Genomic DNA, 18,216 nt, shown 5'->3' on the forward strand with positions numbered 1-18,216 from the left:
GCGTGCATTGCATAAAACATTATTTTCAAGCCGCATTCTCGCTTCATTCTCAAATGTTATTGTTTGCCTAAAGTGGTGTAGACAAACTAATATAATAAACTATGACGAGGGATACAATCAGCCCACAAAGTCGTTTCTCCACAGTAAAAAGCGCGTGTTGACTGCCGGATTTTCCTCCTCTTTATTTACTTCAGTCAGAATTCTGTTGGAATTTTCCCGCACGTTAATTCTGACAATAAAAGTGCAGTTATGAAAATACGTTCAAGACCCATCTGGCCAACGAGTGAAGTGGATGTTGTCACGTGACTGCATTTTGGTTCGTTTCATAAACTGATTCGGACCAGAGCAATCAGTGTGGTGTGAAAAGGAACCAAAACGCCTGAAAAATGCTACAAAGTATAATTTTTCTCCCTTGGTCCGGACCAAATGAACCGAACTACAGATGTGAAAGCACCCTAAATAAACTAACAACACCTATCCAGTGATGAAATGTTTTCTGTGTTGATACACATCTTGTGCGATGTCCTAACTACCGGGATAATCATTTGCTGTCGCCGCGTCTGGTAGGTGCGCCTTATATTTTCCTGCTTTTTTGTCCTTTGCCAATCACAGACACCTATGAATCAGAGGAGGGTTAAGTTTAAAATAAAAAATGTAATATATTTTTCTCCTGGTCCTTATTTTAAATGGGTCATAAAAAACTATAAGTAATTATCGATATCGACCAATATGAAGCACTTATATCATGATACAGTTTTCAGCCATATCGCCCCGTCCTAACCTAAATGTACAAAAAGAAATGTAATCATATTGGATTTGACTCAAAACACAATGCGATTTATAATTCCTTCCAATTAACCACCTTTACTTTCAATAGTAAAGAGTGTTCAACAATATTAATATTTTTATTTATTTTTTATTAAACATTACACAGCATTAAAGCAATACAGATAAACATGGAAAAAAATTAAACAAAAAAGATACACAGATACAAATAAGTTGCCAGGGTGACCAAAAAAAAGAGAGAAAATAAACTATGCATTTACCCTAAGAGGACAAAAAGGATGAATATAGAGATACAGTTTTCAATGCTTTGGGATTAACAGAGCTTTGGATAGTTTCCAAGTATTTGTCTAGATCAACTTTGAATAGAGAAAAGAGCGGTTTAGAGTCAGTAAATTTGTGCTTATGTATGTGAAATTTAGCTAGAAGGAAACACAAATTATGTAATATTGTCCCGTTTTCTCTTTTGGATAGTCAAACAAACCAAAGAAAACATCTTTAAAACAGAAAGCAAAGTCACTTACAAAATAAGATTGGATAAACATTAACAGATCTGACCAGAATTTCTCTGTGTGTTCAACAATATGAATTGGAAATGCTGGCAAGATGAATTGATTCAGTTGAACAAAGTTCATGTATCAAACGACTCAGTTGATCAGAGTTTGTGAATCAACCGATTCAGTTTAAAGAGTTGGTCAAACTTCTCTCGATCAGTTCAAGTACAAAAAAACAAAGTCTCTCCATTTCAGAAGCAAAAAAAATCAACCAATTCCACGAATTCTTTTGAGTCCAAAAAACAAAAGAAAATGGGAAACATCCTACCAGTTTATGGTTTAAAATTACGGTTCAAATGGGAAACGGGTCCAGGAGCACTGGTCAGCTCGCCATTTGTGCACATTTAATAGCATCCACTTGACTAGGCAGACAATTCATCTCCACAGGATTATTTATGGCACAAAACAGCATACACTTGCCGATCACGTTCACATAGGAAAAAAACAGAGAACAAGAAATCCCAGCCTTGCAAAACACAAGGCAAACGTACAATAATTAATTTCTGATTAAATATTTCTATAACAAATCATATACATGCGCATCTCAAATGACACATTAAACCAACTTTTCGACAGTTGTTTAACACATCGACACTTAAAAAATCCAATATTAACCAACTGCAGAACCGCAGAACCATACGTCATAGCAGTGTGAGGCTGACAGCGCCAGCCTAACAGTCTGATGCCGGAAGTGGGCGGAGCCAGGCAATGCGCTACTTCCGTGTTTTGAAACGTTTCAAAGTTATTATAAAGATTTTTTTAAACGATTAATTTATCTATCTATCTAAAATATTATATAAGATAAGAATTATGTTGTGTTCTATTAAAGGGCACCTATTATGGAATTTTGAAATGTACCTTTCATGTAGTGTGTAACATAGATCTAAGTGAACAAAAACATCCTGCAAAGTTTGAAATATGAAAGTGCACCGTATATAAAGTTATTGTCTTTCAAAAGTAAAAGTCGACTCTGAGTCATTTTTATGAATCGTTAGAAGACCGAAGCTTTTTCTCTGACTAGATGACGTCAACTTGTCAAGTTATTTGAATACGATACGCCCACTTATTGTGCTCCAAGGCCAGCAGGGAAAACATGAAAACAGACGAGACGCTGTGTTCTGAAGTGCGACTCAAAAGCAAACTTTTTCATCTGCCCAAGGAGGAGCATTTGAAGACTAAGTGGCTACAATTCATATATACAACTATACCACAGAAGTATAGTCCGAGCCTTGTGCTTTGTTCGCGCCATTTTGAAGACGATTGCTTTTTAAATGCAATCAAGCTTGGATTCGCGAGCCGGCTGATATTGAAGGAAGGTTCAGTTCCAAGTGTAATTGCAACAGCTTCCTCCTCCGTATCACAACCTGTAAGTGTTATTAATAATTGTTGCTTTTATGTTTTATGTAGCATGCTTAATAATTATTTTGTTTGTTGTGTAAGCACCGTTTAGCTTCTAGGTCTTCAATGGCAATTGTATTGAGATATGTGAAGTGTTTGTCGTTGTTTTCGGAGTTGTCTAAAGAATAGAGTAATACCTCGTAGTAACGTAACTGCATTTTTTTTGTTGTAAAAACGTTATGTTTATGCATCGGGCTAACGCAAACAAAGACTGATTGTGCTTTTACAATATGAACTCTGGGCTATGCTCGCTAACATAACATTAAATTCTTTATCTTATTTTTAGTTTTTTACTACAAACTATAAAGCAGTGGACTATAATCATTATTATAACATGATTTAATTGATAAAAGCATCATTGTACTCCGTGTTAAACAATAAGTATTATCTATGTAAACACTGCTGGGTCATCTGACCAATCGCAGATTAGCGTCGCGCAAAGGAGGGGTTTGGAAAAATGAGTCGTTGAACGAATCATTTGGGAGTCGGTAAGCAAATCAGGTAAAAATAAATGCATATTATACGACAACAAAAGTGTTTTTTGTCATTGCATGCATGTAGAACTGTTGTTGGGGACTCCCTAAACAACATTAGGAACATTTTAAATGTCATAATAGGTGCCCTTTAACAAAAGACAATATACTACTATTAACAAATGTTAAAAGTTTTTTTAAATCTAAAATTATAAAGATTTAACGATTTAATTGATTTATATATATAAATATATAAATATATATATATATATATATATATATATATATATATATATATAATCAATTAAATCGTTAAAAAAATCTTTATAATTTTAGATTTAAAAAAACTTTTAACATTTGTTAATAGTAGTATATTGTCTTTTGTTAATAGGACACAACATAATTCTTATATTATATATAACATTATAAATTATAAGAATTATGTTTTGTCCTATTAACAAAAGACAATATACTACTATTACCAAATGTTAATAGTTTTTTAAAAGCTAAAATTATACTTTATCAATTTGTTTTGTTGTGTCAAAATGATTAACAATATAAATTGAACAAAGCTTCAAACAAAAAAAATATAAAATGAAAACAAAGCTTGAGCGTTTGAAAATTTGATTTTATTGAAAAGCATTTTTAATCATCTATTTCACAACTAAAACTAAATAATTTAAATAAAATGTGTTTTTTCCTTTGAAATTGCAAAAACTTAACACACTAGCTGTACCTGCTCAAAATAAATAATAGTAATTAGATAAAAATACAAAATCTAACTAAATTTAATAAATTATATCAAACCAAAGAAAATAAACCTTATAAGTGTTATGCAGGCACACATTTAATAGTGACAAATAAATAAAATAAATCAAAACTCCATACAAATCGAATTAATCCTGAGGCGCCATTCGTCACAACACTTGCAAAGAAAAACTTCCATGTCTTCTCTCAACTGGAAGCGAAACATGAAAGGCTCTTTGGCAAGTTCTAGATCCTTCATTTCCACTTGTTGAAGTTTAAGAAGGGCCCTTTTCTGGTCTTCCTCCTTTAATGTCAGATACCACGGCTCTTCCACAAAACCTCTGAACAAGAGGCCGTTTTTCCGCAGCCATCCAACTGCAGTCCAGAGGTCTTTTACTATCCGTGGTTCCTTCATGAGAGAGGAGTACAAAAAAGGGATGAAATATTTAATTAATTTAAGAAATTATTCTCACAAGAGAAGAGATGGTTTGCACCACATTTAGCTGCTAGCTAATTTCCCTCGGTTGTCCCTGGGGAGATTGAAAGTGTCTTTAAACAGGATGGTTGTAAATTAATGTTTTGAAATTATGTTTCTTTCATGTGCCCGTTTGAGACAATAAAAACATACCGTGTCGCTGATTTCAGTGTAATGAAGCACTGGAGGCACATTAGGTGGCACCTGCACATCCACGGCAGCATGTTCTGCAGTGATACAATCAAACTGTAAAATAACAATATGTATTCAAGTGCAATTCCCACTTAGTCACCTTTATTTCTATAGCGCTTTTTAAAGCAGCTTTACAGTGATAATAGGAAAATAATGCACCAAAGTTTGTCTCTGAAGATCTAGAACAAAATAGTGTCATAATCCAGCTCAAGTAAGTTCAGCGTTGATTTATTTCTGTTGTAAAAAAGTTAATTAATCAGTTAATCTATAGCTCAGTTCAGTTCTCATACAATGGTATGTCAATGGCAGAGAAATAGTATTGTTGAATATTAACTTAACGTTAATATAACAAAATACTTAGAGCTGTTTTGTATAACGTTAAGTATGTTGCATCCAACAAATATTGAACATCTTTTTACCTTGTTCTCTTCTTCCATCCTGATGACTCCGGTTTGACTGTGCTCTCTTACGCCATGCTTAACCCCGCCCACTTCCGGCATCAGACTGCTACCCCGCCCAAATGACAAATACATTTTTAAGTTAATTTATAGAGAGAGAAAATCTTGAGAGAGCGAGAGAGTTACCTTTCAATGGCAAAATTCTCCACCAGAATAAGGCACCACCATTGTCGAATAAGCGGAAAATCAGACTTGCAAAGGGAGGGAGGGAGGGAGGGAGGGGGGGGTTGGGAGTGTTAAAAGATCAATTTAATAGATTATATTATCTTATTAAAATATATACTTTAAACGAAGACTTACAGCTGTAAAATCAAAGGGTGCCTCAAAGACCATGTACAGAGCATACTGAAATCCCCCCACACCCCAAAAATCAGTCAAGTTCAGGCACCAATTTCATGTTTTCATTCTGAGAAATCATTTCTCGGTATTTTTTTTTTTTTTTAACTTTCCCTTTTTTCTCACCATTAGCATGAAGATCCCACAGTCTACAGAGCCAGTCAACTGTTGTGGAACATTCTAAAACAATGGAATATCATTAAGTTATTAATGGAAATGATGTGACAAACATAAAAAAACAATATATATAAGCAGCTTATGTTTTTTGAAAGCCTAATAAAACTAACCTTGTTTTTGATCAGCTTCCATGTTCCTGTAGCGATTCTGTTGGTCAATTTACTGCAACAAAATCAAACAGAAATATTTTCATATATTATAACCATAAAAATTGGACAAAGGAGCCAAGGTTCTTCGTTCTAAAGCAAAAAATGACCACTGACTGAATTGCAAAAACAAATTTAGAATATAAAAGCAGCATGCAGATCATCATGCAAATGAACATCATGCAAAGAACAAACAGCAGTGAACATCAATAAAGAGCAAACTTTGGAACAACGAACTTCGAACAGCAAACCTTGAACTGCGAACTCTGAACATAATATTTATATTTCTAAGTGCAACCTGAAGACAGCCTCATATTTTACATCACCAATCCCGTAGGGATCAGTTGAATAAAAAAAATACAACTTTATTGACTTACTGGAAACGATAAAAATGGGTCCAAATCAAGTGGTGGTAGCCAGGTAACTACAACATAGGAATTTGCTGCCAACACATCTGTTCCCTAAGCATAGCATTCAATTGCACATCCATTATAAAACACAATTATGTCTCCAGGTGATCATGAGTTATAGTTGTAGGGGAAAATACCTTTTCCTTAGCCACCATGATGATCACATCAAGACAGCTGTTTATAATCTGTTTTTAAGAAATATACCGGTATATTTATTAGTTGTATGGTCAATTTTTCTATTTTTGAAATCATTGTGTGTCTACTTACTGTTGCCTCAAGCTCTGCATTGAGGCCCAAGGTCAAGAAATCTTTTCGCTGCAGTTTAATGCTTCCAACTTCAGCAATTGTCTCATCTCTGTCATTTCTACTCAAAATCTGGTCAAGCTTTACCACAGATTAAGATAAAGAGACCAAAATTACATTCAAAATACACAAAATGTGTTATGAAAAGTGTGATAAAAACAAAAATATTACCATTGATGACTGCCAATCACTTGGCTGGAAATCCCAACAACTTCTACTGGCAGACAAGCGTTTAATGTCACAAACCATTCCTGTTGCAGTGAAGACATTTTGGAAATAAATAATACACAACATAAAATAAAAATAAACCATAGAATTTCAACAATATTTTACCACCATTTAACCCCTGAATGAAAACACTCACCACCAGTTGTAACCATTGTAGCAGCTGGGGTACTGTCCTCCATCACAACATCAATCCCACCTGGTTCCTCAGGGGAGAAACAAGGATTACCTGTTTAAGAGAGTTAATTGAACTCAATTCATGAGTGGACCATTACAATATTATAACATAGGATATTTTAATGTATTTCCACAAATATTGGTAGGTTAATATGAAAAAAAAAAAAAACAACAACAAGGTAATTTACCAAACACAGCTTGTCCGTACACATTTTTGACCATCATGCCCCCAAATGTCTTCTGTAATCTTTCCAGCAATTTGTTGTTTTTCTTTTCATTATAGTGATGAATTATGTTCCTCATTTGAAAGAGATGGGTTGATGGCAAAGACATGTTCAAAAAGTAGTTTTTTTTTTTTTCATCTTGGCGAAAAGTTGCTCTGCAACCTGGCTATTCACTTTGCCAGCCAATTGAGGTACTAGAGTGAGCTTCCTCAACACATCTTTGCTGTATTTTGTATTGGCTTCATGAAACCGATCATACAACACATAATGATCCGATGAACCAGTCACTGGGTGACCATTAAGGTCTGGCTCTGTCTTTTTAGTGTTCAGCCAAGGTAGTGACACTTCAAGCTGTCCACATTTGGCCAATTCGATGTTGGATTGAGTGGGTTCTGCCAAGCGACCTTCAAATGGAGAGATGGGTACCTCTTCTGATGCCCTTAAATTCAAGTGCGTTGCAAGACCCCGTGCAAAGTCATAAATTATGACATTTGGCATATGCTTCCAGGATAATAGTAAGTCTGCAAAGTCGCGAGGGCTCTCAGCTCGCAGATTGCTTTTGATACTGTAAACAATCCCACATGGGCACATGATCACTGCCCAGCCTCCTAAAAAAAACAAGATATTAATCACATCCACAGTAAATCAAAGTATAATTTTGTTTGTTTTGTTTCTAACTAGACATTAACTGCAATGAAAATATTATGTGCAAGACAACTTAAACTTACCAGAGGCCCCCCAGATTTTGTCAAAAATTTTGTCATAGGTTTGTCTGGATTTCATTTCATTTGACAACCTCAGAAGAAGATCACTGCGGGATCCATTGGAGTCCAAGCTACATTCTTTACATAACTTCCGAATGACTCCAACCTACCAAAATATATAGTCTTGCAAACAAGGTAATATCAAAAACACAACACAGTCGGGTGTTTTTGACTAACAAACCCTACCATTTGTTTGTATAGTTCTTCTCGGAGTCTGTCCTCTGTAACCGTAATTTCAGAAATATTTATTTGGCTTTAGTGTGAAAAAAAATGATAGGCCTATTCTGTAACATCTTACAAACCAGTTATTAGCAGGGGCACTATTCTGTAAATAAGTGTTCTTTTTGTTACCCAAATGTATATAGAGAATGTGAGTGTGTATTTGTGCTACAATTGCATCGAATCAGGTCCTTTGCTGAGTACGTTTTACTGTAAGCCCAGTAAGTGCTGGACATACTGCACAGTAAGTAAATAGATGTCTGAGCCATGTGATTGGGAGTGTCCCAGGGGATTTATGGCTGCCCTTAGTGCATCACTCAGTACATCGCCCATCTCAGGAACAGTGACACAATGGTGTGGCTCATCAGGCAGGCCACTGTCCTCCCAGTCAAAATGTGGTAGGTACAATCCCTGAAAAGACACGTAAAGTGTTTATGTAGAGCAGTGGTTCTCAAACATTTTTACATCAAGGACCCGGACCACATTTGATAACATTTTGAAACAAACTCCAATCGCTACAATTATTATAAAAACTTAACTAATTGGGTGAACAAAGGATGTTGTATTATGTTCGAATTACACATCTAAAAATGTGCTACACGATTTAATAAACTGGATTGGTTCTGAAGTTATCAATGATAAGGGCCAATATCAGTTTAACTACAACCAACTACTGTAAACTGTAGATTAATGACTGTATGTGAAAAACTAAATCCTGTAGTTTAGAGGAAAGTTTAGAATTATACATTAAATTAATTTTATTGTCACAGAAACAATGCAATTGTGCAAAACAGACCAGCATAGTTTATTATATTTCCCTTGTTCAGGAGTTGTGTTGTTTATTTTTTAGGCCTCATAGCATTCATCCTGCAGTGAGAGAGGTGATAAGAGGTACTTCAGTCAGATAGAGCAAAAGTTCATGGTGTCTGGTCACTTCACACCCCCAGCGATGTTGCCGAGATGATCCGTGGAGCCAGGCAGCAGCATCCATTTAAAGTAATTGAGATGAAATGTGCGGACTTCAGGCAGCTCCCTGATGAAACAAAATATAGCCAATGTAGCTAAAGCTTGAAATGTCCACTTTAAAATGAACAAATTCAAATCGAAATCTAATACATTCTGATTATGGAATGCGTATGAAAGGAGCATTTCTCTCTAAAAGCCGACTTAGAAAACAATACTTTATTAATAATATGAATGGCTCTTCTCATTCAGCACTGTGGGAAAAATATAAATTCCAGGTTCTAATTTGGTCTTAGAAAACCAGTAAAATCGACATGTTTTCCATATTAATTTGTGAATAACAGACAAACAACAAACAACAGCCACTCCAGGGCTTGTTTGATCATCTTATGGAAAAAACGGCAATTGTGATATTTAAAGATAGTACACACCCTCTTCACTCTACTTTTGAATTGCTCCCATCTGGGCGTAGACTAAAAATTCCCTTGGCTAGAAGAAACGTCTATAAAAAATCTTTTCTCCCAATGGCAGTGATTATCTTAAATCGTACAGTGTTTTAAGCTAAACAATAGCCTGGAACGGCTGGCAATATTATTATTATTATCTCTTTTTCTTTGCTTTCAGTGTTTAATTCTGTATTTATGCTGTTGCTACTATATTTGTGCTGTTGATGTGTGATGTGTTTTTAAGAAGTAAGCTAATGTGAATGTATGTCGCAGTGTCAAAGATAAATTTCCGCTCTGTGAAAACAGACTGGACAATAAAGTTTAACTTAACTTAACTTAACTTAATATTTTAAATGTTTAATAAAGGGGCAAAAAGTCATTAAACAAAAATCTGACAATTCGTCGATATTTACTTTTTTGGTGTAGCCAGTTAAAATTAAAATTTTGGTGTTTAACTTTGCGTTTTAAAAAGACAACAACCGTTAATTTTTCGTTTTTTCAATTACGGTTTAAAAAAGGAAAAACGAATGGACACAAAAGTAGCCTATATGGATCGTTTGGACAGAATACGAGACAGAGTTCTTTATTAAATTCATAAAAAGAAACAGTGAATAGCCTACTGGATTCTAAACCTCAAAGAAATGCCACAATCAAAACCACGGAGCAGAAATGAGGGCGAAACACCCAGAAACTCCTTATATCGTTCGCAGTTTAAGGGTCTTTCCCTGCCATTAATGCTTGGATAACATGCCACGTCTCTTTCCATTAATAATAATGTCTTTCTGATTTCTGACTGTGTTAAGCGCACTCCGGTAGTGATAAGCTACATTCCTTTTAAAAAAAGTTGAAGAATATTATTGTATCGTGCCATCTTCCCAACGCGCAGGTGACTGAATGATGAAACTTAAAGCATTTGCTTGGGGATGTTTACCTGTTTTGCATAGATGGCATGTGCGCGTCGGCGGGTGTAACGTTATTGCGCTCAGAAAAGCGCCCGTTAGAACAGCACATCAGCAGCGAATGACATGTTTAACCGGCAAGGCTTTAAAGCACATGCAAATAATTAATTTTTATAAACTACAGTGTCCCGTTCCTCTGCATTTCATGCGAATATACGTCGCGCGGTACAGTATGTTGAGACGGAGGCGCCAGAACTGCAAACTGATAGAATGCACGATCCTACGATATTTATTCAAAAGCAGATCGTGGAGACATTTTAATCATGATATTTGACATAATATTTGACGGTGCCCAGGGCCCCTTAGATGTCCTGGGCCCCTGGGCAATTGCCCAGTTGCCCTAATGGTTAATCCGGCCCTGAAAATGTGGCGTTTTGAATGAACTTCTGATAATAAAATATTATCTGATAATGAGAAATTTTTCTTTTTCATTCGCTTTTAAGAAGACATGTTGAAATCCTTCGTTCGGTGTCATAATATGATGCCCATATATAGTTGTCAGTCGGATTTAATGGGCGGGATTTATGGTAATTGAGAATGAGCGTGCACGCGCGTCCCATTTACGACAGATTGGAATTCATTAACACACACACACATTTCACTATCACATCTGACGTTTACGAAATATTTGTGAATCAGGAGAAGAATTTTCGGGAAGGTCTCTTTACGCGCAGATCACTCACATATTTACTCGTATATTTACGAATGTTTCATGAATGAGACCCTTTATTTTTATTGTGAGTATACAGAAAAAAAATAGAAACTTAACAGGATCGATTGATGTATAACACGAAAATGAAAGATCAAAATTAACAGAGAATTTTGAGTTTATTTTGCATTGCTAAAAAAAAAACGAGCAAAACGCGGGGGCGCGTTTTTGGTCCCCAGAGGGTTAAAGCGTCCACCTGGCTTCCTAATCAAATCCATGATGTGGTTGAAAGTGACAGGTAATAAACTAAAGAGTTGGTTTTCTGAGATTAACAGTGTTGGGGATATGTGCGTGAAAGAAGAATCTTTATTGAATTTCTTGTTGAATCATGATTTCAGCTGCTGATCCATGGTGTGTCCACACAAAAGGGAGCCACGGCCTCTACGAGGGATGGAAGACCTGGCTGATCACCAAACAGAGGAAGAATCAACCACCTCCAGCTCCCTTGTTCTCCATCACGTATGCTCGTGCTTATGAGGACCCTCTGCCCGTCAAGAAGGAGAAGCACCATGACCTTATGAAAATGCTAGACTACATGCCAGTGGAGGCCCAAGCATTTTATGGGACATTATAATGTGAAGAGTAGCCTGGTATGTGTAGGTCATGTGCAGGGTAAGGTGGGGTATATTGTGTAAAATTAATCATAATAGTAGTTGTAGCTTATCTTGTATGCCTTATCTTATGTTGTATAATAGGAATATATAGGTATTTATTTATGTAGTAAATAAATAAATGGGGTGATTATTTATGAAATGTATTAGAAAAGTTAAAGGATCTTAATTCGACTTAAGAATACACATATGACCCGGAGGGGGGTGCATACGGAGAACACTGGGGTGTCCAGCCCACAGGGTGGAATATTTCAACCCCAGAGGTGGCAGACTGGCTTGCCAAGGGAAAGACACATGCTCGAGAGAGGCTTACAGTGGAAATACACACGTGGGGGTCACCCAGAGGGGAAACCATGCACATGGCGGCACCTAGCCAACGCGAAAGCTGCCAGAGGCATAACTCTGGCGTTGACGTCAACAGCGCTGGAGGAACTCAGGGCTTATCAGGCTCACCTGAGGAGAATATCGCACGCATTCCAGTCCGTGGAGTGGAATGGCGAGCAAGCGAAGACACCTGAGCGGGTCCTAGTACCGGCTGGTTGAAGCGAGTACACGGGAGGACACTGGCTCCACTCTGAGATTGTAGAATCTGGCGAATGTGTTGGCCGTCGTCCAGCCTGCAGCTCTGCAGATGTCTGTTAGCGAGGCGCCATGCGGTAGAGCCCAAGAGGAGGCCGCACTCCGGGTGGAGTGGACCGTCACACCAAGGGGGCACGGTCGACCTTGCTGCTGCTTGCCATTGGCTCGTTTTATTACTGTTCGGAGAGGATAGGCTTCTAAGCGAACCCCATTTCGTCGTCATTCGACGTAACGTCTCCGTTCCCTACTCAGGGAATGAGGGTTACATCCGTAACCGAGATGTTCTTCCACATTCCAGAAATCTAAATTACTCAAGATTTTTTAGTATCAATCTTAAAAATAAAAAGTTAATCTCATTAGAATTGGGAAGCTTTTGTTGTCTATCTTTAAGTAAAAATTTTTTTTTTTATATATATATATATATATATATATATATATATATATATATATATATATATATATATATATATATAATATTCAGAGTACAAATTAAAAGAGCCCTCAATTAAAGAAGTCTTTTGACCTACGTTATAACGAGTCATTAATGTATTTTAACTTTTATGTTTCATATAATAGAACCGAAGCTATAGATAGTGAATTTAAACATTTCTCTTTTACCAGCGGGAAACGTCAGGAGGACTAGCCGAGATAAGGCTGTTCCAGGCGGGTTACATGAGTGCTGAGCGCCCGGTGATCGCCTGGATCTCACAACTCCGAAAATGTCAGATACATTTTTTTAATAGGCGCTATCTTTATAAATAAACCACAGATTTGAGCTTTAAACAACTACATTCTCGACTGAACAACTCTTAAAACATACATTTTGTGACACAATAACAGTAGTATTTTTAAATTTCGCACCCTTTCTTGCAAACAGACCACTGTCTAGCACTTGCCCCTCCCACAAGAAGTGGATTTCGCCTCCGAATAGATAGATGCGAATTTGGCGCTTTATTCGCGTTTGGTGTGAACGCAGCATTTGTCAAGAGGAAAAAAAGTCATCAATATACATTTTTCGTCATAGTTTTCATTAACGAAATTAACACTGGAGACAATAAAATATTTTATTTGTATTTTTGACACAATTTGAGACCCCCTTCTAATTTTGCCTTTGAGGCTTTCAGGGGGTCTCATGAGTTAATCGAGCCCCCCGGATCCCCCCTATTTTCGCACCCTGGTTTTACATTCATTTACAGAAATCATTAAAATTATTACTGTAACTGCCCTACAATAAGCTTTAAAGCCATTTCTGTCAAGATCATATTTTTAAAACACAGCTGAGCTGTGACGTCAGAAGAGGGAGACGTGCCAAAAAAGTTATATTCAAGTATGGAGAGTTTTGAGTCTGAGGAGATCCAAAATCCCCCTCAAACCTACGATGGCCCACAGGCGTGAGACAGATGAGGAGCAGAAACAGAAATTTTAATAATTTCTATCAAATAAACATAAATATCTGGTGTAAAGAGAACCAGTGGAGAGTTGGTCAGGTGTCTTGGTAAGTATAGGCATTACTTAGAGGTGGAACGGTACATGTATTCGTATTGAACCGAAACGGTACGGGCGTCACGGTTCGGTGCATAAATATACACGGAGAATACACGGTATACAAATAAATAAAACTCGCATGCAAATGAATTAATGCGGAACTACTGTTAGATACGCGGGTTATTTAGGGACACCTTTAAGGCTCCGCCTTAGCTCTGAAGCTCTGTGGCTATAATGAACAGACTGCGATGTCAAGATTGCAATGCTGGAATATGTTGGTTGGTGTGTGTGTGTGTGTGTGAGAGAGAGAGAGAGAGAGAGAGAGAGAGAGGCACGATCGAACAGTGGAAACATAAAAACATACCTTATCGTTTTGATTCATAGGTGTCTATGTGGGCATTGGTAGCCCATGGCCTCAGCTGTAGAGAGCATGTGCTGCTGAGAGGTGGGTGCATTCTGGGCCCTGGTTGAGCAGCTTTTGTTCTCAAGATTGCCTACTTGAACTTCAGACAGGAACATGGTCCTCTAGAGGCTAGCAGTCAAGAGTGTTTACACGTTTTTTTTTTTTTTAAGTTATTAGTTTCATTTTCATCCGAAAATCTGTCTAGTGAACCACAATAATAAGTGGTTCTGCAACTGCATTATAATACAATAATTCAGATATCCATATCCAGTTTAACTGTTACATCCCTATCCTTAGGCAATACCGCTACACAGCATACAGACAGGTGGTACGTTGGGCCTATAGCATTCTGGGGAGGCCTATCCGGAGGCCCTTGCCTTCTTGTGTTGTTTCAGACATCAGAAGACAGTTTCAAGAAGGTGGAACATACAAAGGTTTTGATTGGCCTCCTTTGGGTGAATATTAATAAAAAAGAATTCTGATCGCAAGCTGTCATATAGTATGACTCATACTGTATATAGCAAGGCTTACTTACTACTCGTCCTAACTTTAACAAGCATAAAATAAACCATACTGGCAGTCAGGAGATAAAAAAAAAATCTACAGAAGTTTAAATACACTACACAGAAGACAATTCTATTTACAGAAAATGTCTTTATTGACAGAAGGTTATGAAATAAACAAAAGTAGACAAAACCAAAACATGCAGCATGCAAACAGGATTAGTACCCACAGACAAACTTTACCACACCACAGTGCATAAACAGAAATCAGATAAAATAATATGTGAAACACAGAAAGGTAATAAGGCACTACCCACATTTACCCACAATTAGGCACCAACAATTATGTGCAAACAAAAGTAGACAAAACCAAAACATGCAGCATGCTGACTCAGGATTAGTGCACACACAGACAAACTCAGTTGAGTTACACAGAACCCAGGGTTAAAAACAGCACAAAAAAAAAGTTAGAAAGTCTAAAAAAGAATCCACAATACATACCCACTCTTGACGTTGTCTTGGATCATAACTATAAACACATGTTATTCAAACAGCAAGATTTTTGAAAGTGGTCAACTTTGCAAAATTACAGTGATGTATTAGAGATAGTTGAAATAGGGAGATTACCCAGAAGAATGCAGAAAGCAAGATTGTGTAACAATAAAAACAAACATTTATACAATCAAAATAATAATTAGTAAATTAATTATAAAATCGAATGGCTTTTGCTAAAGCGTGATTGTTGAGCTAGGTGAAGACTAACTGCCTCCTCTGAAATTATGTGGCCAGATCTGGAGAGGGGAGCAGGTGCATCCGAACCCAAGGCAGCACTACACTCTTGTAGAGCCTTTGGTGATTAGAGTACCTTTCTTGGAGAGATTCCATGAGTGCTGATGCATAACCTGGGTTATAGAAAAACATGTATATTCAGTGACATTACCAATGACTCATGCACTAAAACAAGTACATCTCAAAATATGACAGAACTGATTGAAACTGCTAACCATATGAAGGCTGCTGCTTGATGGGGCGCACAACCCAGCCACCTTTACAGAACCATGGGTAGCTCACAGCATAGCACTCCTGACCGTCAGCCGTTCACGCAACCTCTCGACTACTATTGTAATTGTAATGTAGAGCTGCCAAAAAAAGCCTGAAGAAAAGCAAAAAAACAGAGTATGTGACTGAAATGTCTAGAATGATGAAATAACGACACATAGGTTATTCCATTGCATAGCACTGACCTACTGTACATTCCAAGATATGAAAACCCAGTGTATTTGGGTGCAAAGTGGAGGATGAGGGAGTGAAATGCCTCCAACGAGTATGTCTGGTACTGTGGGGATAGCTGCCATATATCCTTCAGTAGTGCTGCCCTAGTAGTTACACTCTCCAATTTAGTTGCTACTGTTGAGCCTGCATGGACATGTTTTACTGATATTACTACATGTTCTTTGACTGTACACAAAGATGAGGAATAGAAGTATAATTTCTTTCTTCACATTTACCAAAACCAGACAAATATGTTATAGCTGGAGTACACCTGTAGCATATCCTAGCACAACCTTGAATATCAGAGCATTATTGCATTCTTTAACATACTGATGGTGTACCTGGTTCTAGCCACTGCTTGTTTCGCTGTTCCCCCTCCAGAGGTGGGTGTAAACAGCAGGGAAATGCAGGGGTGTCATTTTCATGAATGTCCTGAACATGGTTCACCAGGCTTTGCCATTTGGCCTGCATCACATCTGGATCTCCATCAGGAGTTGAAGCAGCAGTCCAGTACAGCTGGTTGACAATTGCTGGCTTCCACAGTTTCAGGTCCTCACAGTGCCTTTCTTTAGCGGTAGCATCCAAAGCCTTCCCTAGAGCTGTTTCAGAACCAAAACAAAGTATTGATGGAAATGTATTTACAAGACTCAACATTATAAAAAGGCCACCAACAACAGGATACATACTTTTTCCAACATGACAGACATCAAATAAATGTTTTGTTCCTTCAGAACACAGCTCCTCTCGCACCCACTTGGCAATCTGTGTAGAAAGACACAACCCCTCAAATACAGAAATAAAAACTAATGATTTACTCAAAAGGTACACCTCTACCAAGGGTTGAATAACTATTTGTGGTTTTGTCAGTCTGTCAGGAGTTTGTCCAAATGTGAAAATACTACAGACATTGTATTACTATAAATATACAACTTTACCTGCCAAAGTCTGTCTGTCTGTGGTGAGGGTCGACACATGTAGGTTCTGGTTCTTTAAAAAAAAAACATGCTGCGCTTCAGACCCTCAATCTCACACCAGGTACTCTTTTGGACCTCAGAGCTCTGTAACATGTCACAGACAGTGTAACACTTGAAATCTGGTAGTGGAACTGAAACAAAATGGTTTGTTTGATAACTTCATACTCACCTGGACAAGCTGAAGATCTATGATCTTGTTTATTCTCACCTCTATCAAGGAGTAAGTGCCATTATTTGGACAATGCCCAGGGGAATCTGACCTACGAATGTTAAAAATTGAATTAATGAGTTGCAATGTAAACATTTTCCATCTTAGATGAGGCCAACAGTGCATTTACCTGCAGTCACCCGAGATTGCCAGTCTGCCGAAAAAAAGTCCTCGCACTGATGCACTGAAGACCAAACAGTGTCAGCATCCTCAGCGTTTGTGTGGCCATACAACCTGAAAAATGTATGGCCCCACTGAGAAGAAGGTTGCAAACAGGCATATTTCGATGCAACATGGGCTGTTTCTGCCAATAAAGCTCATAGCCACATGTTGCACAGACCTAGTGTCACAGTGTCTAGTTTGTGTGTTCCTGGGTAACCACTAGAGGTCCTCTTCCCCCACGGTGTCCTACATGTGTTAACTACATTTCCCATCATCCTGTTCTGTCACTCATTCTTTCATTGCACACAGCTGTCTCCCGTCACCTTGTTAGTGTTTGTGTATATATACCCTGTCTATTCTAGTATTTGTTACGGAGTCCTTGTTTAATGTCACAGCACTTCTGAAGTTTGTATCTGCCCTGTTCATGTTTGTTTCTTGTGTTTTGGATTGCCTTACTGGATATATGACCCTTGCCTGGACTAGTTGTGAGAACGGATTACCCAATAAATACTGCTCTTGGAACTTACCTTTACCCGTGTGTGTATCGTGACAGAAGGACTCCGTCACAATGTTAAGATCCAGCAGTACGGGTTTCCATATCCTTCCCCTTACTGGGAGGAAAGGAACCCAGCATGGTCTTCTCGAGCCAGAGAGACGGAACCGCGTTTGAACATTTTTCAGTGTTTCGCGCTGGGTGCCCGTCAGACTGAGGAGGCCATGACGGTCAATTCCCCAGAGTCCCCTTCCATCAGACATGGACAATCATTTGAGGGAACTCGTCTGGCCAGGTTTTCTGGGATCAGTGGAGGTCGCGGGAGAGGAGGGGCTAGATGTGAGCCCCAACACCACTCTCCGCTTCGGTCTCCCTTTGACCCTTGGCT

At 37.8% G+C, this 18,216-nt stretch overlaps 1 protein-coding gene and 2 long non-coding RNA genes across 4 annotated transcripts; all 3 read right to left on the minus strand.

The window, feature by feature from the left end:
* Positions 1 to 3,818: 3,818 nt before the first annotated feature.
* LOC306999604 (structural maintenance of chromosomes protein 5-like) lies at positions 3,819 to 5,830 on the minus strand. Of its 2 annotated transcripts, XR_013797880.1 has the most exons (6): positions 5,704 to 5,830; positions 5,543 to 5,596; positions 5,381 to 5,425; positions 5,042 to 5,129; positions 4,584 to 4,676; positions 3,819 to 4,364 (listed from the first exon to the last, which is right to left on the minus strand). XR_013797880.1 is itself a non-coding variant. In XM_079614432.1 (5 exons), the coding sequence occupies exons 3-5, from the start codon at positions 5,120 to 5,122 to the stop codon at positions 4,083 to 4,085; spliced, it is 456 nt and encodes a 151-aa protein (XP_079470558.1). In that variant the 5' UTR covers positions 5,123 to 5,129; positions 5,543 to 5,596; positions 5,704 to 5,830; the 3' UTR covers positions 3,819 to 4,082. The 2 variants fall into 2 exon arrangements, 1 of the variants encoding a protein (XP_079470558.1); XM_079614432.1 differs by lacking the exon at positions 5,381 to 5,425.
* A 543-nt stretch (positions 5,831 to 6,373) lies between these two features.
* LOC306999035 lies at positions 6,374 to 9,072 on the minus strand. The gene is made up of 6 exons (XR_013797706.1): positions 8,029 to 9,072; positions 7,807 to 7,948; positions 7,043 to 7,686; positions 6,817 to 6,906; positions 6,624 to 6,703; positions 6,374 to 6,533 (listed from the first exon to the last, which is right to left on the minus strand). It is a non-coding gene; the product is annotated as an uncharacterized lncRNA (long non-coding RNA).
* A 6,908-nt stretch (positions 9,073 to 15,980) lies between these two features.
* LOC306998915 lies at positions 15,981 to 16,714 on the minus strand. Its single transcript, XR_013797695.1, has 3 exons — positions 16,678 to 16,714; positions 16,333 to 16,579; positions 15,981 to 16,135 (listed from the first exon to the last, which is right to left on the minus strand). It is a non-coding gene; the product is annotated as an uncharacterized lncRNA (long non-coding RNA).
* Between the last annotated feature and the right edge of the window lie 1,502 nt (positions 16,715 to 18,216).

Source organism: Phoxinus phoxinus (assembly GCF_949152265.1).
Source record: "Phoxinus phoxinus genome assembly, chromosome: 5".
Taxonomy (NCBI): Eukaryota; Metazoa; Chordata; class Actinopteri; order Cypriniformes; family Leuciscidae; genus Phoxinus; species Phoxinus phoxinus.

What these genes read in the sequence shown, in the direction of transcription:
- LOC306999604 (XM_079614432.1), bottom strand. Translation starts at nt 5,122, where the DNA reads ATGCCGGAAGTGGGCGGGGTTAAGCATGGCGTAAGAGAGCACAGTCAA. An exon ending in GGATGGAAGAAGAGAACAAG is followed by an intron (nt 4,677 to 5,041) that starts GTAAAAAGATGT and finishes GTTATTTTACAG; the next exon opens with TTTGATTGTATCACTGCAGA. An exon ending in ACACTGAAATCAGCGACACG is followed by an intron (nt 4,365 to 4,583) that starts GTATGTTTTTAT and finishes TCTCTCATGAAG; the next exon opens with GAACCACGGATAGTAAAAGA.